We start from the raw sequence: 25,210 nt of genomic DNA on the forward strand, positions 1-25,210 counted from the left end.
ACTGGATATGGGGGCCGATTGGCATATGGTGCCTGGACGGCACTTGATTCTTGCAGCATTTCTGGTACCATCCAGCTGGGGTATGCCACTTCAGCATGTTCCTGAGATCGGAGTAAATTTTCATCAAACGAAGCTTGTTTTGAACCATGAAGCCAACCACAAGAGCGTTCCGCCTGGGGTTTCGAATGATTAACATTTTCTGTGCCAACTGATGCCCAGGGTTCCTGGTTCATCAGGCTAGGATGCCAACTATTGGCTCTATGCATGCCCCTTGCATGTTTGTTATGTTGATCATCAGGAAAGGCTTGTGGGGGAGGTGGACAGGGCATCTGATAAGGAGGCATTGAATTCACTGGCTTAACAGGTGGTATTGTCCCTTGGTACTGCTCAGGACTGGGCATCAGATGTACGTCATTAGTGGCACTGCCACTTCCCATCTCCAGGCAATTTGTTTGCCAGCCATATGGAACCTGTACGGAGGGATCAAAAGCAGGATACTGCTGATGAGCTGGAAAAGATCCAGTGCCTGGAAACTCCATTCTAAAATGTTCCTTCCTTGCTATTCCTTCCCCAGGAATACGAATGTCCCAATTAAATCAGAATAACCTGAAAAATAAGGACGTTTTGTTAGTAAATTCGACGGAATAACATTTACAAGTGCAAGTGACTAGCGGTGCAATAAATTGCTCCAAGGTTTCACCCTAGATTTCAGACTATAATATGTAATTCTATTTCACAAAGTAGATCAGTTGCAGACTTAGTTACTGGAATTCAGCAAGTCTTTCAGAACCTTAAACCTATAAAAATACTACGGGCAGGATTTTCTGCCACCCCCACTCCCCCAAGGCACATTTTCCGCTGCTGGAGGAAGCTCAGTATTGTCCGCTGGCGGGACTGGAAGATTTGTGGAATGGTTTGCCTGTTCCGCCATCGTGGAACTTGTGGCAGGGAGATGGGATGGCGGGGGGGGGTCACCTTTGGCTGAACAGGGAAGATCCCGCTCCATATATTCAATGAACCAAATTTTATTTCGATTTTCATAACAGATTTCCAAAAGGTAATTAATTTAAAATTTGCAGTGGGTCTGACAGCTTCTGTGAGAGAGAGAAGGGAGCCAATGCTTCGAGTCTGAGCAGCCTGGCTCTGATGAAGGATTATCCAGGCTCGGAAGGTTAACTCTGTTCTCTCTCCACAGATGCTAACATTTCAAGTTGATTCTATTCTCACATTGGCTCTGTTCACTCTCCGCAGACACTGTCAGACCTGTTGAGGCTTCCCAAAATTTTTAAATTTTGTTTCAGATTCCAGCATTCGCAGTGATTTGCTTTTATGTCAATTTAATATTAGTCTCACCTCTTGGGAGACTTGTGCAATGTCATAGAGGTTAACGGCATGGAAACAGGCCCTTCAGCTCAACTAGTCCATGATGCCCAGTTCTTACCACATTGCTAGTCCCAATTGTCTGCATTTGACCCATATCCCTCTATACCCATCTTACCCATGTAACTGTCTAAATGCTTTTTAAAAGACAAAATTGTACCTGCCTCTACTACTACCCTTAGCAGCTTATTCCAGACGCTCACCACCTCTGAATGAAAAAAATGCCCCCCTGGATTCTTTTGTATCTCTCCCCTCTCACCTTTACCCTACGCCCTCTAGTTTTAGATCCCCCTACCTTTGGCAAAAGGCATTGGCTATCTACCTCATCTATACCCGTCATTCTTTTATAGACCTCCATAAGATCACCCCTAAGCCTCCTACCCTCCAGGAGAAAAATCCCAACCTTTCCAGCCTCTACTTAGAGCTCAAACCATTGAGTCCCAATAGCATCCTAGTAAATCTTTTCTTCACTCTTTCTAGTTTAATAATATCATTTCTATAATAGGGTGGCCAGAACCGCACACAGTTTTCCAAGTGTGGCCTTACCAATGAGTTGTATAACTTCAACAAGATACGCCAACTTCTGTATCCAGTGTTCTGACCAATGAAAGCAAGCCTTCTTTCATTGAATACCTTCAATGAAGGAATGCCTTCTTCACTACAATGTCCGCTTGTGACTCCACTTTCAATGAGCTATGAACCTGTACTCTTAGACCTATTTGTTTTATAACTCTCCCCAACACCTGACCATTAACTGAGAAAATCCTGCCCCAATTCATTCAGTATTAAACCCAGCTCATACTCAAGTATATATTTTCTAACAAAATGTGGAGGCATTTCCTAATCCTTATTCAGTGGAGGACAGTATTTCAGACTGAAACATCAGAAGAGGGTATATCTGAGATACCTTTGTCAATCTCTCCTTTGCTTCAGTCTATCCCTATTTCTCTACTCTGCCCCATCATCCACCTCTCCTCCTACATAATTCTTCACATTTCTACCTTTCTTCAGCTCTATAGAAAGGCCATTTAGACTCAAAACGTTGACTTTATTTCTCCCACAAATGCAGCAGAGTTTATTTAGCATTTTCTGTTTTTCAGAAATAATAGCGTCTGCGCTGTTTAACCTCCATTTTGGACCCACTGAGGTCAGCGGAACAGAGTTCAGAATCATCGATGTTCTGACATTCATTGATGACTTGAGCACTGTGCTCCAAAGGAAAGAGTAACAAGGGTGATGTGATGGTCCAGTGGTATTACTGCTAGACTATTAATCTAGCTAATGATCTAGGGAGCTGGATTCGAATCCTGCCACAGCAGATGGTGGAATTTGAATTTCATTAAAAAAATCTGGAATTAAGAATCTACTGATGACCGTGAAGCTAGTGTTGAGTGTCGGAAAAACCCATCTGGTTCACTAATGTCCTTTAGGGAAGGAAATCTGCCATCCTTACTCAGTCTGGCCTACATGTGAATCCAAAGCCACAGCAATATGGTTGATGCTCAACTGCCCTCAGACAACTAGGGATGGGCAGTAAATGCTGGCCAGCCAGTGGCAGCCATTCATGGAATAAAATTATCATAGAATCCCTACGGTGCAGAAGGAGGCCATTTGGCCCATTGAGTGTGCACTGACATCAATCCTACCCAGGACCTATCCCCACTTAGCTACCCTGCTAATCCCTCCAAGCTATCACATTCTGGGACACTAAGGGTTAATTTAGCATGTCTAATCAACCTAACCTGCACATCTTTGGAGTGTGGGAGGAAACCGGAGCACTCAGAAGAAACCCCCGCAAACATAGGGAGGATGTGCAAACTCCACACGGACAGTGACCCAAGCCGGGAATCGAAACCGGGTCCCTGGAGCTATGAGGCAACAGTGCTAACCACTGTGCCACCGTGCTATCCGCTAACCACTGTGCCACGAGGCCAAAGCCATGCTGGTTAGATACATTGGCCATGTCTCACAAATGAATAGAATAAGTCGGTAACACTTGATCGAGGTAAAATCTCCCAAAATTACTTACCCAAATTTGACCTCGATTTCAACTCAATGAGCGATCCATGCATGTGAGGCTGGGAATTGGAGAGTGGTGTTGGGGGCACGCGGAAGAGACCAGTCACACCTATTGAGATTTTACCAGCCAGGGTAAGGGGCAGCAATATTCCTGCAGTGGAGCTTGGAGTTACTCATGGAGTTAAATAGCAGTTAGTCAGAGGTGGGAATAGGCAAGTCCCCTGCTCCATTTTAAACAGCCTCCTGCCTGACATCTGCCCAGTGAAGGAGATTAAACTGAGGCCATTGTTTCTCAGGACTGAGAAGAAAATAATAGCCCTCGGGCTGGTTTGAAGCTTCATTTCCTACTAATGTACAGCTTTTTTGAGATACTCATATAATTTATATCCATGAAGAGAACCTATTTAAGGGTCTCTGTCTAAAGGATATGAGGAAACAAAACGTGGCACAGTCAAAGGCTGTGCTCACACAATGAAAAACTGGTCTTTCTATTTCCACTCTGTCCTTTCTGATCTGTCTGAGGTTCGATCCTACACTTAATACATAAAGGTATGTATTTTCCCTCTGTCATATTGGTTACCAATTTATAATTTTCTCATAACTCATTCTACTCCTTGTTCAATGATATTTGCCAAATATTGATTCTCATTTTTCCTTGCGCACCACACAGGCTAAACCTCTTTTCTGAGATTCAGGAATGACCTAATAAAGGCTTGTAGGATGATATGGGTGGCACGGTGGTTTAGCACTGCTGCCTCATAGCTCTAGGAACCCAGGTTCGAATCCTGGCTCAGGTCACTGCCTGTGTGGAATCTGCATGTTCTCCCCGTGTAAGCGTGGGTTTCCTCCTGGTGCTCCGCTTTCCTCCCACAGTCTGCTGGTTAGATGGATTGGCCATGCTAAATTCTCCCTCAGTGTACCCTAACAGGTGCCAGAGTGTGGCAACAAGGGGATCTTCACAGTAACTTCATTGTGTTAGTGTAAGCCTACTTGTGACACTAATAAGTAAACTTAAAAGAAAAGGCTTTGATAAAGCAGATGTAGAGAAGATGTTTCCACTTGTGTGATGTCTAAAACTGGAGGCAATAAATATAAAATAGTAACTGAAAAATCCAAGAGGGAATTGAGGAGAAATATCTTTAGGGAATGATTAGAATGTGGAACTTTTGCCACGAGGAGTAGTTGAGGTGAAGAGCAAAGATACGTAAAGGAGGAATCAGTAAAAACATGAGGAAGAAAGGAATGGAATGATTTGCTGATTGAGTGAAATGGATTACAGAGGGGGGCAGGATCAGATGGAACAGAAACCTGTTGAGCCGGTGTGGTGATTGTCCCTTGCAGGGCAACACAGCAGAGTAAGCTTATTAAAGCTGTACGTTAATAAGAAATGGAGCTTCAAACCAGCCCGAGGGCTATTATTTTCTTCTCAGTCCTGAGAAGCAATGGCCTCAGTTTAATCTCCTGTGCAACCAATCTCGACTCAGGGGATTTTCCAGCTGCGCTCACCCCAAGACCGGAAAATTCCATCTGAGGTCAATGGAATTTTGCATGGTCTGCACCACCACCGACCCCCTCCCCCCACCCTCCACCCCCGCTACAATACCCGAGGTGGGCGGGATGGGAAAATTCTGCCTACAGTGTGGAATAACCCCAGGGGAGGGACGATCTGAGACAAAGAGGTATTTTGGGAGCTGGCTAATAACCCTGACGTTGTTGTGCAATTCTTATGAGCTTTTTGTGCTCAGTAGTGAAAGTGCATCTTTACAGCCTGCCTGTGTGCTGTAGTTTCTATTCAATTCTATGTTGCTCAGTCCCATTTCCCTCCATTTTTTAGAGGTGTGACGGCGATGATTGCCCATAACCAGAGACCGAGGGGAGTATGGCTTGCTTGGTTAATCACAGAGGAAGAGCTGCACCAGGGGCAAGTTGAACCACAGGGGAATGAGCGTTCCTTGGGGAACAGTTGCTGACGGCTCCTAGATTTATTGCAATCAGGTGCAGGCGTGCTGCGTAGACATGTCACTGACAGTGGGAGTCTTAAACCAAAACGACACCTCGCTGAGGCTGACGGCTGTGTCGTTGTGTCGGAATCGATCTTGCTTTACTGCTCAGAAAAGGGTGGCCACCCCCTGTGGTCAGGTTCAACTCAAGATCATGTCACTTGATTGGCAAACTAGCAGGACTGGCCAGCCAGCAGCCCCCAGGAGAAGATGCAGAGCGACAGAGAAATAAAGTACATCACTGCGGGTCCACACCAAGCAGCAGATCAAGGTTTAAGTTAAACAGTTTTGCCAGAAGCATATACGCACAGCTGCGGACTTCATCACTGCCAAGGGATCAACCAGAGCAGTGTGTGCATGTACTTAAACTAAACACAGCCTTTATCTTTAGACATATCTTAAAATGCCTGGCCATTTCCAACTACGCCAAACATTGACAGCATGATTGCAGCCTGCTGAAATCACTAACATTTATTAATTAGTGTCATAAGTAGGCTTACATTAACACTGCAATTACATCACTGTGAAAATCCCCCAGTTGCTACGCTACACTCCGGCGTCTGTTCGGGTACACTGAAGGAGAACTTAGCATGGTCAACGCACTTAACATCTTTTGGACTGTGGGAGGAAACCAGAGTACCCAGAGGAAACCCATGCAGGCACGGGGAGAATGTGCAGATTTCACATATACAGTAACCCAAGCCAAGAATTGAACCCCGGTCCCTGGAGCTGTGACACAGCAGTGCTAACCACTGTGCCACCGTGCTGTCCCAGAGAGATTATGAGCAATTCTGGGTCCCGTTATCGAAGGAAGGAAGTTCACGAGAACGATCCCAGGAATGAAAAGCTTGAGGAGTGTTTGAGGTCCCTGGGTTTGTACTCGATGGAGTTTAGAAGGATGAGAGGGGATCTCACTGAAACTTACAGAATACTGAAAGGCCTGGATAGCGTGGACTTGGGGAAGGTGTTTCCATTAGTAGGAGAGACTAGGCTCCAAGGGCATAGCTTCAGAGTAAAGAGACCCTTTCAAACTGCGATGAGGAGGAATTTCTGCAGCCAGAGGGTGGTGAAGTTGTGGAAGGCTGTGGAGGACAGGTCATTGAATGTCTTTTAGACAGAGAAAGATATGTCCTTGATTGGTAAAGGGATTAAGGGTTATGGGAAAAAGGCAGGAGAATTGGGTTGAGAAACTTATTAGCCATGATTGAATGGTGGAGCAGACTCAGTGGCCTGAATGACCTAATTCTGCTCTTATATCTTATAGTTTTATGATCTTATTAGCACACAGGAGTGGGCCATTCAGCCTTTTGAGCCTATACTAGCTCATTGTGGAGCAGTTTCATTCTCCTGTCCTACACCTGCAGCCCTGAAAGTTTATTTTCCAAAAGTGCCCACCTAAGTTCCTATTGAAATTGTTGACATGTCTATTTCCACCACCCTCAAAGACAGTTCTGGTCATAAAAAGGTTCTTCCTCACTTCCTCTTCCCTCCCCCTTAACCTTTTACCCAAAATCTTAAAACATCTTGTACAACTATCAAGTCTCCTCTCAGTCTCTTGTTTCCTTGAAAGCAACTCCAGCTTTTCCACTTTCATAAAGACTTCTTCCCCATTCTCTTTCTCAGTAGACACTGGCCAGAACTTTCTGGCCATTCTTATAGGTGGGATCTTCCGGTGCTGCTGAAAGCTAAACCCCCTCACTACAGATTTCAGGGTTGCAGAGGGGGGGAAAATACAATGGGAAATCCCATTCATAGCGATGGTACCAGGAGATTCCACTGCCAGCCAATGATGGGTCACCTCATCCCTGTGTAACACACTACAGGGGGGCCTGGATAATCTGGCCCATGGATACAAAGTAGTGAATTCCAGCTTCACTCGGCATCTCAAAGCATTCATCACCCTCTTTTTCCCTAACAAAATATATCCTGCCTCTTACAATTCACTAACCATATACAAACCACAAGAAGATCATTGGATTCCTTTTTAAGTTAACAGCCATATTCTTATATTCTCCTCTTGCCAGTGTTACATTCCTCTTCACTTCCCTTCTCAACTTATTGGGTGGGATTTTCCGTGACCCCCCCCCCGGCGTGATATTTTGGTGGCGGAGGTGACACGCCATTGGCCAGTGGCAGGGTCATCTGGTCCTACCGCTGTCCATGAGGTTTCCCATTGTATGCATCCCCTAGATCTGGAAACCCGTGGCAGGGATTCACCGACAGTGGGGCCGGAATTCCTGCCGGCAGGAATGGCCAGAAAATTCCAACCATTGTGTTTGGTACTTCTTTGAAGAATTCACCCAACAAGCATCATACAACTTTTTGTTTGGTTCCTCATATTCACTGCCTCCCTTGTCATCCAAGGAGCCCTGGCTTTGTTTGCCTTACTTTTTGTCCTTGTTGGAACGTACCTACCCTGTACCTGAAGCGTCTCCTTTTTAAACATAATCCATTATCCGGTTACCATTTCTCTTGTGATTGGTCTGGCTTTACTGACTAGATACTCCACCTTATTCTGTTGAAGATAGCCCTGTCTTAATTTAGAAACTCTACTTGAGGTTGTTGCATGCTCTTCCCCATCATAATCCAAATCTTGTCATACCATGATCATTTTTACCCGAATGTTCCCCACACAGCCACTCGGCCTTCCTCATTCCCCAACACCAGGCCCAGCAATGTCTCCTTTCTGCTTGGAACAAGAAGATATTTGCCAAGGAAGTTCATCTGAGCACTTTTCCAAAATTCCTAACCCTCCTTTCTTTTTGCTCAGACGTTACCCCCTATGTGTCCATTGATGTGTGGGAGTGTGTGTGTGCATCTCTTCCTAAATGATAGAAGCTGAGCTGGCCTTTATAAAATGGAGGAAACACATTCCAAACAGTAACAAATAAAAGCTTTTTTTTTGGTTAAGATAATGCTTTGAAGTCAAGGAGGCAATGGTATTTTGTAAAACGTTGGCCGTTTCCCAAAGCTTGTCTTTTGGCTTTTGAAGAGAAAGTTTTGGAAAATTTCAGGCAAAGACCGGAATAGAAAAGGTTAGGGAGACACAGCGCCAGCACTTGTAAAGAGAAAAAAAGTCAGATTAATGCCTGGAGGGAGAAATCTTTGCCTCAAATGAAAAGTGAAAGATAAGCAACCACTTACTGGAGTTGCACAAAAAAAGTGAAGAGGAATATACAGAAACAGACAGCCCAATCATAGGAAGCTATTGGGCTGATTTAATCTTAAAACTACAGAATAGTGAAATCTGGGCTTATGTGAAAGCGTAAAAAAAAAATCATCTTAGGGAAGCAGTGTTGAGTTATCAGAAAAATACACAAAGCTAAACGGTGAAGATGCATGAGAGGGATCTGTATAGGGGAAAAACAGCAGCTCGATGGAAACAAAATTAGAAATTTTAGTTTGCCATTTAATCATAGAATCATAGAAATTAGAAGCAGGAGGCCATTTAGCCCATCGAGCCTGATGTACCATTCATTATGATCGTGGCTGATTATCAAAATCAATATCCTGATCCCTCCTTCTCTCCATAATCCCTTGACTCCTTTAGCCCCAAGAGCTATATCCAATTTCTTCTTGAAATCACACAATGTTTTGGCCTGAAATAATGAATTCCACACATTCACCACTCTCTGGTTAAAGAAACTTCTCCTCACCTCAGTTCTATAAGGTTTACCCCTTATCCTCAAACTACGACCCCTAGTTCTGGACTCCCCCCACCAATGGAAACATTCCTTTTGAATCTACACTGTCCAATCCTGTTAGAATTTCACAGGTGTCTATGAGATCCCCCCTCATTCTTTTAAATTCCAATGAACACAATCCTATCCGCTTAATCTCCCCTCATACGATAGACCTGCTATCCCCGGAATCAGCCTGGTAAATCTTTGCTGTACTCCGTCTGTAGCAAGGATGTCCTTCCTCAGACAAGGACACCAAATCTGCACACAATACTCCAGGTGTGGCCTCACCAGCTTGGGGGTTGCAGTGATTTTCACTTTCTGTCTGTGACTGCCCTGTCCAATTATTTATTTTTAACTCGCCCCTTTTGTGTCCAACTCGGTTAGCAAATATTTCCATTTCTGATAAAGGTTTGCACCCAAAAGTGTCGACGGAGACTGAATTCAGTGCGGCCAAAAGAAAGCACAGGGATTGTGACGTGTGATTAAACCCTTGCACGTTGATCGTGATGCAGGCAGCAAACCAACTTCATGTTGCCTGTTCCTTTCAATGATTTCGCCATCCAGACAGTTCTAACTGTCCTCTTCACTGCCAGGACACATCAGCAGAAGGGCAATATCATGAGTGCTAAGCACTACTTAAAGTAAGCCTGCAATTCTTCAAGGGGAACATGTATCATTGCTGCAGCAGGCACTGGGAGTCTGGAAATGAATCTGACCTGATAAACATTTAAGATCATCACAATATAGAAGACATCAGCCTCCTAGGATTCTGACACTGATCTGGAGGCCTTGATAGAGAAGGTGAAAAGAAAAGATATCTTGTACCTCCAGGGGGGCCAAGAGACTCTCTGGACATATATGACAAAGATAATGGAAGCGGATAGTAGATAGGTTATTGCCAGGAGTCAAGCCCTGAGAACACGGATGCTTTTTGTATATCCACTCATGGGACATTGGCGTCGCTGGTTGGCCAACATTTATTGCCTATTCCTCGTTGCCCTTGAGAAGGTGGTGGTGAGCTGCCTTCTAGAAATGCTGCAGTCCATCTTCTGTGGGTTTATCCATAATGCCATTAGGAAGAGAATTTCAGGATTTTGATCCAGCGACTGCGAAGGAATGGTGATATAATTTCAAGTCAGGATGGTGGGCGGCTTGGAGCGGAGCGTGCAGTCGATGGTCCCATGTCCTTCCAGGTGGAAGTGGTCATGCGTTTGGAAGGTGCTGTCTAAGGATCTTTATACATACTGTTGCTACTAAGCATCGATGGTTAAGGGAGTGGATGTGGTGCCAATCAAGCAGGATGCTTTGTCTTGGGTGGTGTCAAGCTTCTTGGGTGTTGTTGGAGCTGCACCCATCCAGGCAAGTGGGGAGTATTCCATTGAACTCCTGACTTGTGTCTTGTAGATGGTGGACAGGCTCTGGGGAACCAGGAGGTGAATTACTTGCCACAGTATTCCCAGCCTCTGACTTGTTCTTGCAGCCAGTGTGTTTATGTGGCAAGTCCAGTTGCGTTTCTGGTCAATGGTAACCTCAAGGATGTTGACAGTGGGGGATGAAGTGACGGTCACACCATTGAATGACAAGGGGCGGTGGTGATGGTCATTGCCTGGCACTTGTGTGACACAAATGTTACTTGCCACTTATCAGCTCAAGCCTGTCCAGATTTTGTTGCATTTGACCATGGGCTGCTTCAGTGTCTGAGGAGCTGCAAATGGTACTGAGCATTGTTTCTTCAGAAGGAACTCTTCAAATTCAGAGAAGAAAAATATAACAAAACTTACTCCAACTTATAAATCAAAGAAAGGGTTCAATAAAGAAATTTCATTCCTCCAAATTTGGAGCCTCACCCTGGGCCCCTCCAAGCTCTCCACAATTCCCAACAGAGTCTTATTTATAGTGAGGCAGCTGGTCAGCTGATCATCACATCATTCTGTAATAGGCTCCATGGTTTACTCGGTCAGCTGACCCTTACAACTTGTTACCATTGGTCACATTACATCCAATGCAAAGTTATCACATTGTAACAAATTCCCTTTATTTTAATTTTTTTTCTGAAAATAATTTAAGACAACCATCCTCCGGTATTCTTAATAACTTTCTAGTACCTTTTTGTAGAACAGTCGGATACCTGTAGATTTGCAGTTAAGTTTAGAAACTTCCTTGTTTTCCAGCATTTGTTTAATGCTGGCCAAATCCATTCTGAGTTGTTTCTCTGTTACACTTCTTGTTGAGTGAACATTGGTACTTTCTTACCTCATGTGCCCATAAAAAATAATTCTGTTAACGTATCAGGCAAATATATTCCCATATCTACAGCCTCCACTGCTGCCAATGTCCGTTTGACTATCCTTTTTATTTTCTTTGCTTCCCAGACCAAGAGCAATATTTTCCTTCCTTACTACCGGGAATGTTATGAATCCAGCACAGCTTCAATGTCCATCTGATAGATTGGCATATGAAGCATCACTAAACACAACCAACTTCATATCTTCCAGTGCTGGGAATTTAATTACATATTCCTCTCACTTTACCTTTTTAAATGTTTTATTAGCCTGCAAGATCTCTGTGAATATGGCACACCTTGGCATATTACTGAGCTTTAGGACAGTATAGCTCCCATCCAGTCTTGTTTGTGTGCATAGTCAATTTAGCTGTCCTATCATAGTCCTCAAAAATTCCCTTTCTTTCTCATTGGCCCATTCCTCTTTTTCCATTGACCTTTCTCTGGTAATGGAAATGGGATCAATGCTGTTTAGATATCCCTGTTGACTCATTGTTACACCAGAGGTACTTTGTTGGATATCAAAAGCAAGGTATTGATAAGCACCAGCTACTTGACTCTTGACTTTAAATGTTGTTTTCAGCTTCTCAATTATCCTTTTTTCAAACTCTTCTATGCCACCCCATAGGAAATCATCATCCACTTGCATCACAATAATTCCAGCTACTTTTCCTTTAGCCTTCTAGTAAAACATTGCTGGATCTGCTTTTAACTAGACACATGATGTGGATACGCCGGCATTGGACTGGGGTAAACACAGTAAAAAGTCTGACAACACCAGGTTTCAGTCCAACCAATTTATTTGATAGTAAATTCACTAGCTTTCGGGTTAGCCCCTTCGTCAGGTGAATGGAGAGTTCTGGCCTCAGACAGAGCATATAAAGCACAGACAGTTTACAGATTACTGATTAGAATGTGAATCTTTACACCTAACCTGCTGTTCAAGTCTTAAAGTGGCCGACAATGTGAGTGGAAGGAGCACTGATCACAGGTTAAAGAGATGTGTATTGTCTCCAGACAGTACAGCGAGTGAGGTTTTGCAAACCCAGGCAAGTCACGGGGGTTACAGATAGTGCGACATGATCTTGATCTTGGGTTCATGTCGCACTATCTGTAACCCCCGTGACTTGCCTGGGTTTGCAAAACCTCACTCACTGTACTGTCTGGAGACAATACACATCTCTTTAACCTGTGATCAGTGCTCCTTCCACTCACATTGTCGGCCACTTTAAGACTTGAACAGCAGGTTAGGTGTAAAGATTCGCATTCTAATCAGTAATCTGTAAACTGTCTGTGCTTTATATGCTCTGTCTGAGGCCAGAACTCTCCATTCACCTGACGAAGGGGCTAACCTGAAAGCTAGTGAGTTTACTATCAAATAAGTTGGTTGGACTGAAACCTGGTGTTGTCAGACTTTTTACTGTCTTTAACTAGACACAGCCAGACTTCAGCAATACAGATCACAGAGAAATATCAAACCCTTAGTGCATCTCCTAACCCAAATAGAAAGAACCTTCCACACACCTGACAAAGGAACACCGTTTCCGAAAGCTTGTGGGATTACTATCAAATAAACTGGTTGGACTTTAACCTGGTGTTGTGAGACTTCTTACTCAGTCAAAGAAGACAGAAGGCAGCAATGGAAGGGTACATTTCTGAATGGAGGGCTGTGACAAATGATGTTCTTCAGGGATTAGTACTGGGACCTTTGCTGTTTGTATTATATATATATAAATGATTTGAAGGAAAATGTAACTGGTTCGATTTGCAAGTTTGCGGACGGCACAAGCTTGTTGGATTTGCAGATAGCAATGAGGACTATCAGAGGATACAGCAGGATATGGATCAGTTGGAGACATGGGCAGAGAGATGGCAGATGGAGTTTAATCTGGACAAATGTGAGTTAATGCATTTTGGAAGGTCTAACACAGACAGGAAATATACAGGAAATGGTAGAACCCTTAAGAGTATTGATAGGCAAAGGGATCTGGGTGCACAGGTACACAGATCACTGAAAGTGGCAATGTAGGTGGAGAAGGTAGTTAAGAAGGTATTTGGCATGCTTTCCTTCATTGGCTGGCGTATTGAGTTTAAAAATGGGCAAGTCATGTTGCAGCTTTATAGAACCTGAGTTAGGCTGCACTTGAAGCATAGTGTTCAATTCTGGTTGCCACACTACCAGAAGGATGTGGAGGCTTTGGAGAGGGTACAGAGAAGATTTACCAGGATGTTGCCTGATATGGAGGGCATTAGCCATGAGGAGAGGTTGGAGAAACTTGGTTTGTTCTCACTGGAGTGACGGAGGTTGAGGGGAGATTTGATAGAAGTCTACAAGATTATGAGAGACATGGACAGAGTGGATAGTCAGAAGCTTTCTCCCAGGGTGGAAGAGTCAATTACTCGAGGGCATAGGTTTAAGGTGTGAGGGGTAATGTTTAAAACAGATGCATGAGACAGATTTTTACACAAAAGGTGGTGGGTGCCTGGAACTTGTTGCCAGGTAGTGGAAGCGGATGCGATAGTAACTTTTAAGGGGCGTCTTGACAAGTACATGAATAGGATGGGAATGGAGGGATATGGTTGCCAGAAGGATTGGGGATTTTAGTTCAGTTGGGCAGCATGGTCGGTGCAGGCTTGGAGGGCCGAAGAGCCTGTTCCTGTGCTGTAATTTTCTTTGTTCTTGTTCAACCTTAATGAAGGCCTTTCTCTCTGCCTGCATAGCATTTAAGTATGCAGAATATGTGGAGCTTACGCTTGTCCCTCCTAGAGCTGGAAGAGCATCTGTTAATTCCTCCCGTATACCAACTAGTATGGATTAAAGACCTCCACCATCTGTAAAGAATGTTGTGCGTGCACTACCCATACTAATGCAACCTGAAATTTACAGCCCGGTTTTTCTGCCGAAACTTTATGCAACATGTCATCTCTAACTGCGTGATTCCTTTCACAGAGGCCATGGCTGAATGGGCTCTCTGCTGCAGTGTGCATTACTACAATATTTAAATTTTCACACATATCCTGAAATCCATCATTTGCTAATTCATCCCCATCGTCTGTCACAAATTTCGGCAGTGCTTCCAGTCCTATTCCAATCCAATGGGTCATAATTTTATCTATAATGGTCTTTTTATCTTTGCTGTAAATCATCATGGATGTGCTAAACTGGGTGGCCATGTCCACAAGGCGCAATAGATCGACATCTTTATCATTGTCCCATATCTTTAGATCCATCACCACTACATCATTGAAATCTCGTGCTAATGGTAGACTCATGATTGGATGCAGGGTATCCTTCTATATTTTATTCAACTTTCACACTGGCCTGATATTTGTTCTATGAGATTATATCCTTTGTCCAGCACACTTGCACCCTGCAGCAGTGCTCTCAGTCTCTGTGGTGCTGGATGATCAAACTTCTTATGGCGTTTAGAGTAATCATCTTTTTGTCCATCAGGCTGTTGTCTGTTAGCGACACTAATGTGTCACGAATCCTTTGCTCTAATAATTTCGGTTCACTAAAGGAAGACTATAATGGCCAGATCTTGTAAAATGTAGAGCCAAAGATTTCCCAAATACCAAAGCTTTATCCTGTTTCAAATCGATGGTCATCTGAGCTTTCTTCATCGCAAACCTGCTTAACAACAAAGGTATATCACTGCAAATTACATCTGTACTTATAAATAAACTGATTCCCACAATCCTACAGGGAAGTATCTCCCTTTTGGAGGATGTTGGAGTGTTGTCACCTCCAAATCTAAAGCAGGTGGAACTACCATGTTCTTTTACTTTCTTTCGGTCGTTATGATCAGGAGACCCGAAGTAACAACTTAGCCAATCTTGGCCAAGACAGTGGACATACATTCACTCTCTAAAACAGCACAGTTGAAAGTGTGTCAGGGCGCTCATGACAGGGCTCAACTTTTCTGTCAGCAAAACAATGTCCTCCTGGTCCTTATCCTCATCGCTGTTGGTTTCCATGTCACATGTGGTTTCAAAGACACAATTTCCTCTTTTCAGGCAATTCACAATGTAGGGGTATGGGGAATCGCATTGGGAACAGCAATCCTTCTAGCATTCCTTCGACTTAAACACCATCTATCAGTTTCCCATGCGTGCCTTCTCTCCCCATTTTCAAATCGGTTATAACCATCTTCAACACTAGATCTGTTATTAACCATAACTGTCTCTGTTTAAAGACCTTTGTGTATCATTTGGCACGTGGTTGAGTCTCTGTTCTGGGTGCTATGGCATTCTGGTCTGTATTGAACAAGGTGGCAGAGAAGGATTGTTTCCCGAAAAACGTTTTTAATGATGCTGCCATTTTGAAGAGGAGCTCTGATCCCCTTAATTGTATCCCAGTCATTACTAAGAGAGCATCCATATGCGACAGGCGTGCACAGTCCAACAATTTAAAGGCCAATCCTGTATCTGGAATCGCCAAATTAAATTTCATTAGCTTTTTATGGCCCCTATCAAAATCCATGATATACTCTTCCATGGATTGGCCAACTTGTCTCCTAATCCTTTCAAACATCACCCATCCTTCATAATTCTCCAAGAACTCAACTTTTTAGTAAAACTTATCGAACTATTGTAGCGAGAGCTGGAGCCTTTCTCCTCTATTTAGGGCATCTGCCGTCCAATCAGAAAATGTTTTGCTTCTCATCTTGCTCCTAATTGGGAGTGACAAAGCTAATGCCATACCTGCTTTTTTTTGGTATTGTGGTGACAAGGGTCCACATTTCCACCCTGCACAAGGAGGCCATTTGGCCCATCGAAACTGAACAGGTCAATGAAAGAGCATCTTACCCAGGCCCTCCCTTCCATCCTATCCCCATAGCCCTGTGCATTTTATTATGGCCAATCCCCCTAACGTACATATTTTTGGATCCTAAGGGACAATTTATCGTGGCCAATCCATCTATCTTGAACACCTTTGGACTGGGGGAGGAAACTGAAGCAATTGGAGGAAACCCACGCAGACACGGGGAGAATGTGCAGACTCCACACAGACAGTTGCCCAAGGCTGAAATCAAATCCGGGTCCCTGTGAGGCAACAGTGCTAACCACTGAATAGAGAATATCAATGACCTCCCTTATTTAAGAGTGGGCAGCAGCTTCCGAGACCTTACAAATGTCTCCAATTCCAAATGGAAGGATGCAGACGGATTGGTAATGTGGTGGCATATTGGTAATATCACTGAGCCAGTAATGCAGAGGCCCAGGCTGATGCTCTAGAGGCACAGGTTCAAATCCCACCATGGCAGCTGGTGAAATTTAAATTCAATTACCAAAATCTACAAACAAGTCTCATGAATGGTGACCATGGAACTATCATTGATTGTTGTGAAACCCCTATCTTTTCACTAATGTCTTGAGGGAAGGACTTCCACCAATCTGCCAGACAAGATGTGACTCCTGACCCACAGCAATGAAATTGACTCTTAACCCACCTCTGATGCATAGAAACCCAACAGTGCAGAAAGTGGCCATTTGGCCCATCGAGTCTGCACTGACAACAATCCTATCCAGGGCCTAGCCTTGAAACCCACATATTTACCCTGCTAATCCCTCTAACCTACACATCCCGGGACACTAAGGGACAATTTAGCATGGCAAACCCTCACATCTTTTGGACTGTGGGAGGAAACCGGAGTACCCAGAGGAAACACGTGGAGACACGGAGAGAAGGAGTGAACTCCACACAGACAGTGAACGAAGCCAGGAATTGAACCCAGGCCCCTGGCACTGTGAGTCAACAGAGCAACACCCGTGCCAAAATGCCTGGCAAAGCACTCAATTTCAGGGAAATTAGGGATGGCTGACAAATGCCCAACTTGGCAGCAAGGCCCACCAGCCCGTGAGTGAATATGGCTGGAATTGTCTGGTTCCACACGCCCTGCCACCCGGAATGGAAAATTTGGCCTGAGCCAAAACACCATTCACAGCAGCGGGACTGGGGAATCCCAGCCTTGGGCGAGATCAGAATTCCAGCCTATGTTTTAAAAAAAAACAAACTTAAAAGTTCATGGTCATGATCACCTTAACTGGGTGCTGTCCTTACTCTGTTAACTCGGGGTGGCATGGTGGCAGCCTTAGAGTGCCGGGGTCCCAGGTTCGATTCCAGCCTTGGGTCACCGTCTGTGTGGAGTTTGCACGTTCTCCTCGTATCTGCGTGGATTTCCTGTGGGTGCTCCCATTTCCTCCCAAAGATGTGCAGGTTAGAAGATTGGCCATGCTAAATCGCCCCCTAGTGTCCCCAGATATGCGTGTTAGATTGATTAGCCATGGTAAATGTATGGGGCTCTGGGGATGGTGCAGGGTAGAGTGCCTGGGTAAGATACTCTGTCAACCAATCAGTGCAGACTCGATAGGCTGAATGGCCTCCTTTTGCATTGTAAGAACTCTTCTATGATTTTGTTCTGAGGTTCCAGTTCCAACTGCAGCAGCTGGGGGGGTTTCAGTGAGGAGTTTTTGCCCGAAATGCAGGCCTCTTTTCGCACAGTGCACCTCACTGAGACTCAGGAGGGGAAATCGCTCTCTGAACATCTTCGGTATGGCAAAACTCTTTGCGAACCCTTCCTCCCCTCCTCCGCCCTCTGCTTAGTATCTTGTCCTCCTCTGGAGGTCACTTTCCAGTCTAGCTGTGAGCCAGGAAGAATGCCTGCACATGCCCCCATGCTTGGAGGCAATTCATTTGTACAGGATACTTGAAGTCAGCAGATGAATTAATTTAGCTCCTGCCGCATCGCTCACTGTGGACGTTAAACAGAACGCACCAGACACTTGCACAGTCAAAGCAACAGCCGGTGGAAACCAGAAAAGTAGTTGACGGTGCCTTGTGGAAAACTCCCCTCCTGTTGCCCCAAGTTTGTTCGGCTTGCTGAGATTAAGAGAAGTTGTGAGCTGGAGGACCCAGCTTCAGAGTCACACCACTGGCACCGAAGGAATGTTACACGCTGGTTAACATCGTGATGTACCTGTTCTGCATATTTTCGTCAGCCATTCAGTGCTGATACCCTTAACAACGTGGGACGCGATCTTACCGCCCGCTCACGCCATGCTCCTGTGGCGGCAAAGGCAGAGAATTTGGCACCCCGCCGAATCCCCGTTCACTGCAGCGGGACAGGAAAATCCTACCGGCGTGAACTGTCGGAAAATTCCCGCACGGGGTCTTCCACGAATCACCCCGAAAATGTGGGCGGTCACCATGAGCGCCATTTTGGACCTGTAAGGGTTGTCTGTATCAACCAAATAGCCCATCGTCTCACACAACCTATCTTAACCCCTTTGTCACATTCACAAAGTCGACAGACCCACCCTGCATTTCTGTTACTTCGGTCTGTGTTTGGGGAAGGAACTCTTGACTGGGTTGAGCTGTAAAGAGGCCAGACTTCAAATCATAAACATGATAGTGCAGGAGATTATTGTGCTCCTCAGCTGGGAACGTCAACTCTAGTCCTGCTTCCCTGTATCCTTTTATATTCCTCTTTCTCATCTACTTATTCTTTTTTTTTAAATAAAGAAGCTTACCACCTGATTCCCAACTGTTAGTAAAATATTCAATAGTTTAACAATGCTTGACAATGGAAATAAAACAGTTCAGCTCCCAATGTACTGTTACTCGCTAAATTTCTTCTCTGATGTATTGTGAAGTTAGTGTTTCTATAGTCCCTTTAAAAGGTGGTGCTTTCGCTGTACTTAGAGATTAAAAAAAAACGCAGGTTCATTTGCAGTACACAGACTGAAACATTATATCACAGGCCAAGCAGTAGTGTTGCCAAGACAACAGGCTCTCTTTGAATTTTAGTCAATCCAGTTTAAACTAGGCACTTAGCCACCAGCAGCCTATTAGATTTAAATTTGATGTTCTGGTAACCGGAGAACCAATCCTGTTGTGAGGATGTTGGTATGTCATCAGGGGGTAAAAGAGACGGCAGGGGGGAGGGGGTGGGGAGCAGTGGCAGAAGAACAACTGTCACAGTTCACAGCTTTAGAAAGAGAGAGAGAGAGAAAGAAAGAAAGAAAGAGAGGGAGAAAGAACATAAACATAAGAACATAAGAAATAGGAGCAGGAGTAGGCCATCTAGCCCTTTGAGCCTGCCCCGCCATTCAATAAGATCATGTCTGATCTGTCGTGGCTCAGTTCCACATTGCCGCCCTCTCCCCATAACCCTTAATCCCCTCTCTTATCAAATACCTAGCAACTCCTCTCTACCACAGCTCATTTATGTCTTAAAAGAAAGCCTCATCTCAACAGTGAAGATAGTAAAGAAAGAAGACAGAATATTTGGTAAGACGACAAACCTGATTGCAATTTAGAGAGTGACTACAACTCTATTTTTTTTTGTTAGTAAGTAGGAATTGTATTTATCTGAACAGCATCCCATTAGAATTATGTTTCATTCAGTTTGCTAATAGTTTAGTTAACCTGTTCACTATGAGTTAGATAAATAATGTGTTACTTATTGATTTTACAGAGAGAGTCTCAGGTAGTTATTTTGATTTAACCAGTAGAAGTTGCTGAAGAACAGAGCATACTACTTCTCACACACTTCTAACAGATTATGAGTGGTTAGGTGTTTGTTCTCAGAGAGGGAATCAACTCCGCTTTATAATACATGATATACAAGAGATATGCCTACTTACAGAAAGCAGGCCAGTTAGGCTGTTACATAAATTAGGGCTGTGCTGAAATGAATTCCAGCTCAAACAATCCTCGATACAAGAGTCATCCTCGCTGCCATTGTGTTTGCCACTCACCAATAAGTAGTTGCGGATCAATTATTTAATCACTCCCAGAAAGTTCATTAAGTGACAAGAAGTCTTCCGAGGGACAAACTTTTAATTTCCTTTGTTCTAACCATTCTTCAAAGTGTGGTGAAAATCTTTTTCTTGCTTGGTCTGCTTCAGGGGATAGCAGCAGGCCAGAGAAGCCCACGGTCAGCCACGGGATTAGAACAATCAAATCAGAGGCCTTTAGTCTGGAGCTGTCTCTGCTCCCGCTCCGTGCTGAGCAGAAATACAGGAGAAACAAATTTCTAACATTCTGCAAGGGAATACTGGAGTGTGCAATTGCCGCTCCCAATTCAATACATCAGCTGAGAGTAAACTACAGCTTAAACTTCAATTGATTAGTGTGTTTGCTCTACCAAGGTCACAGTGACCATGTGACAGAATATCCAACAAACAGGAATGCAATGGGTTTCTGTTTCAGTATTCCTGCACCTGTTATTTGACTGAAGCAGAATCTGACATCACCCCATCTGGTGAGTGTGGAGCCGTGATACCCGATCTGCTGCTGAATGTACTTTTAAATCTGTGTTCAAACAATTAAATTATATTCATAGACACTTCCTTTCGTCAGTTCCTTCATTGCGGCCATTTAGATGATTAGTAAGTGTCGGCATTCTGCCCTCAGTCTCTGGGCACACGGGGGTTTTGCTACAATTATCCCACTGCCCCGAGCAAATGTGAGGAAGCGGAGATTATTCCTTTGTGTAATTCATCTTGCAAAATATGGGCAAAACTGGCTAGGCCAGCTTTTATTGCCTATCCCTAGTTGCCCTTGAGAAGGTGCTGGTAAGCTGCCTTCTTGAACTGCTACAGTCCTGGAGGTGTAGGTACACCCATAGCGCTGTTTGGAAGGGAGTTCTAGGATTTTGATCCATCAACAATGAAAGAACGGTGATATATTTCCAAGTCAGGATGGTGAGTGCCTTGGAGGGAATATTCTGAGTGGTGGTGTTCCCAGATATCTGTTGCCTTGTCCTTCTCGATGGTAGTGTTTGTGGGTTTGGAAGTTGCTGTTTAAGAAATCTTAGTGAGTTCTTGCTGCCACTGTGTGTTGGAAGTGGAGGGATTGAATGTTTGTGGTAACAATCAAATGGGTTTCTTTGCCCTGGATGGTGTTGAGTTTCTTGAATGTTGTTGGAGCTGCACACATCCAGGCAAGTGAAGAGTATTCTATCACACACCTGACTTGTGGGCAGACTTTAGGGAGTGAGTTGCTTGCCACAGGATTCCTAGCCTTTAACCTGCTCTGGTAGCCACAATATTTATATGGCCAGTTCAGTTCAGTTTCTGGTCAACCCAGAATGTTGATGGTGGGAGATTCAGCAATAGTAATGGTTAGAGCTCACTTTTTGGAAATGATCATTGCCTGGCACTTGTGTGGCATGAGTGTTACTTGCCACTTGTTGGCTGAAGCCTGGATATTGTCCAGGTCTTGCTGCATTTGAACACGGACTACTTCAGTATCTGAGGAGTCACGAATGGTGCTGAACATTCTGCAACCATTAACAAACATCCTCACTTCTGTTCTTATGATGAGAGGATGAAGCAGTTGAAGATGGTTAGGCCTGAGGAACTCCTGCAGTGATGTCCCAGAGTTGAGATGACTGACATCCAACAACTATAACCATCTTCCTTTGTGCCAGGTATGGTTCCAACCAGTGGAGATTTTGCCCCTGATTCCCACTGATTCCAGTTTTGCTAGGGCTCCTTGATACCACACGTGGTCAAATGCTGCCCTGGTGCCGCGGGGCTGTCATTTATACCTCACCTCTGGCATTTAACTCTTTTGTCCCTGTTTGAACCAAGGCTGTAATGAGGTCAGGAGCTGAGCGACTTTGGCAGAACCCAAACTGAGAGTCACAGAGCAGGTTATTGCTGAGTATGTGCTGCTTGATAGCACCGTTGATGACCCCTTCCATCACTTTACTGATGGTTGCGAGTAGACTGTTGGAACAGTAATTGGCTGGCTCAGATTTGCTTTGCTTTTTTATATACAGGACATACCAGAGCAATTTTCCACATTGCTGGATAATTGCCAGTGTTGTTGTTGTGCTGAAACTGCTTGGCTAGGGTCACGCAAGTTCTGGAACACAACTCTTCAGTACTGCTCCCGGTTCTGGGGAGGAGGCAGAGGGGTGGGGGTGAATAACCACTTTAAGGTTGGCAGAAGCACCCCCCTCCCCACCTCCACGCCCTCCCCTCCCTCCTCCCTGCCAGAGACAGTAGTCATCCTTACTTCTAAAGCTCTGCTGCTAAAATAGGGCATCTGACCTGGTCAGTGAAGCCTGCCTGCAAGGCCCCACCACCCTCAGTGAAACTTAGCTCACCTCCGAGCTTGTCTCGTGATGGAGATGCCCTCCCCTTCATACTGCAGCCTCAGCAATGGCCAGCATTAGCAGTGATGTTGCCGTGCCTGATGAGCGGGGGTGGCGAAGGGGTAGGGGAGTGCTGCCACCCTCAATTGGTCAATGGTTTTGACAGTGGCTTGTTCATTAGCTCTGGGGAGCGGCCCCGCCACCTGTCGAACAGGGTTGGCTTCTGCTTTCAATTCAGCTCAGTGATTCCGTTCTCAGACGGTTCAGGATTACTGCAAAGTCTCCTTCCTGGCCTGCTGAGCTGGGACTCCTCTCCCTCTTCCTTTGTGAGCCGAGTTACTAGCTATTTTTCTTCCTTTCTCTCTCTCTCACTCTCTGGTGAGCACCAGCACATTCTCTACCTCTGATGCCTCGAGCGTTGCCATCCTTCTGGATTGCACTCAGGTTTCCCAGAATTGAAGACTAGTTTCTGGGAGCAACGTAGCGAGAAAATCATCGGGGCCACAGAACGTTTGAACATTTCCATTTACCAGTTGTAAAAATAGATACAATGGGAAAAAGGGCTATTAACCGACAGTGGAGAGTCTATTCATTTTCTGATTGGTGTGGCCATGTGATGCACCATGGGCATGGACATATCGGGCAACCAACGATGGAATTGTGGGGGCAGGGGGGTCATGTGATGACACCTCCAGGAATGTATCCAACAAGAGTTGGTAACTCTGTAAACATGCATAAATTAGGAGCCTAAAAAGACCAACCACAAGCTGGAGAATCAGCAGGAGCCTGGCATTGCCTCTTTTTTGGGAAGGCCTGCTTCGTTCAGGCACTTTACAAGCGAGCAGCAGAAATTCTGCCAGGATCAAAGACCCCAGGGCTAGAAGTCCAAACTATCGAGAACTATCGGCTGATCAGAGGCCGGCTGTTTTACTGAACAGCAGGGCCCCAGGGGAAGCAGTGGTCACTGCTTGTATTACACCCACCCGAGACCTAGGATCATTGCTGGGTCTTCGGCCAGGGGCGAGAGGTGACAGGAAGGGCTTCACAGTGTAGGGGTTATGGCAGAAGGGTAGGGGTTATGGCAGAAGGGTAGGGGTTATGGCAGAAGGGTAGGGGTTATGGCAGAAGGGTAGGGGTTATGGCAGAAGAGGGTTTGAGAGCAACAGTGGGGTGTGGAGGTTGGTTTTTAATGGGCTTTCCGCTTCTGGTTCATACAAACTATGCTGGTTCGTACAACCACATAAAATACTGGAAAGTGACATCTTCTTGCGAGCTATCCCCAGCAAACTCTCTATTCTATCTTTTACTCCTGTTCTATGCTCTTAAATCTTAACTCTACCTCTCTTAAAATCTCCAATAATGTTTTCTCTACATCCTAGCAATGACTGTAACACTACATTCTGCATCCTCTGCTTTCCCTTTCCCCTATGTACTCTATGAACTGTATGTTTTTATATAGTGCACAAGAAACAATTCTTTTCACTAGGGCGGCACGGTAGTACAGTGGTTAGCACTGCTGCTTCACAGCTCCAGGGTCCTGGGTTCGATTCCCGGCTCAGGTCACTGCCTGTGTGGAGCTTGCACATTCTCCTCGTGTCTGCGTGGGTTTCGTCCAGGCGCTCCGGTTTCCTCCCGCAGTCCAAAGATGTGTGAGTTAGGTTGATTGGCCATGCTAAGAAATTGCCCCTTACTGTCCAGGGATGTGTAGGTTAGAGGGATTAGTGGGTATAATATGTAGGGATATGGGGGTAGGGCCTGGGTGGGATTGTGGTCAGTACAGACTCGATGGGCTGAATGGCCTCTTTCTGCACTGCAGGGTTCTATGATTCACTGTATCCCAATACATGTGACAATAATAAATCAAATCAAAAGAAACAGGAGCAGAAGTTGGCCATTCAGCCTCTCGAGCCTGCTACACAATTTGATAAGATCGTGACTGGTCTGCTTTCATTTCAAGTTTCACATTCCCATCTCTTCCTGATAACCTTTGATTCCCTTGCCTGACAGGAATCTGTTTGGCTCCGCTTTGCAATCCTGACATTCTGAAAAGCTTCTTTCCGAGCAGAAAGGCACACTCCCTCGACAGGTTTCCAGTCAACAGAAATATGGCTGTGCAAAGTTAACCCGTGAGACAGCATGCCCAGTGCAAACAATAAATCAGATAAACTCACCGAATCTAGTGCAAACTGTTTCGTATTTCCAGATTCGTCTTAATTAATTCGCAACCAGCTATGTGTACCTCAACTGTGAGCTGTCAATCAAATTTATCATTAGAGAAGGGCAGGAGTAAACAGTACCGATATCACTGGTTCATTAAAACATTTAATTTTGCACCAGAGCTTTAAACTGGTCTTAAAAGTAATAAATGTGCCAAAACTTCCAATATTACTCTGTACGCTCATCTGTCAAGTAAATTTAAACCTACGGCTGAAATCAGGCTTCCATGGATGTTTACCAGTACCCATAGCCTGTGAGTAGTGCTGAACTATTGACTGAGGGAGGGTGAGTTATACCCACGCTTTTCCTCTGCAGCCTGAGCTGAGATAGAAGGATAGATACCTGTCGTAATAAATCATAGTGTGACACAGGGAGACAGCTTGATATTGCTCACTTTCCGGTTAATCAAAGCTGACCCATTCTAAACCATTTGCAGTGACTGACCTGTCAGTCAAATTAAGTTCATGAATATCAAGAAAGTCTCCGATGCCATGTACTTATCTCAAGCCATTCAGCACC

The 25,210-nt window shown here is 44.8% G+C and overlaps 1 protein-coding gene across 4 annotated transcripts in view; it reads right to left on the bottom strand.

Annotated features, from left to right (window-relative positions):
- LOC145355302 (phosphatidylinositol 3-kinase C2 domain-containing subunit gamma-like) overlaps positions 1-25,210 on the bottom strand; it is a 232,168-nt gene that overhangs the window by 205,712 nt on the left and 1,246 nt on the right. For 2 of the 4 annotated variants that reach the window (XM_080207240.1, XM_080207237.1), the window contains exon 2: positions 1-606. This exon is cut by the window's left edge and continues 643 nt beyond it. In XM_080207240.1, coding sequence (XP_080063366.1) covers positions 1-539 — 539 coding nt within the window. In that variant the 5' untranslated portion in view covers positions 540-606. Of the gene's footprint in view, positions 607-20,126; positions 20,471-24,645; positions 24,726-25,210 lie in introns of those variants that run through there. The other 2 variants (XM_080207238.1, XM_080207239.1) reach the window with 2 other exon arrangements.

The sequence above is a fragment of the Carcharhinus amblyrhynchos genome, chromosome 19 (genome assembly GCF_965287045.1).
Source record: "Carcharhinus amblyrhynchos chromosome 19, sCarAmb.v2.hapA, whole genome shotgun sequence".
NCBI classification, from domain to species: domain Eukaryota; kingdom Metazoa; phylum Chordata; class Chondrichthyes; order Carcharhiniformes; family Carcharhinidae; genus Carcharhinus; species Carcharhinus amblyrhynchos.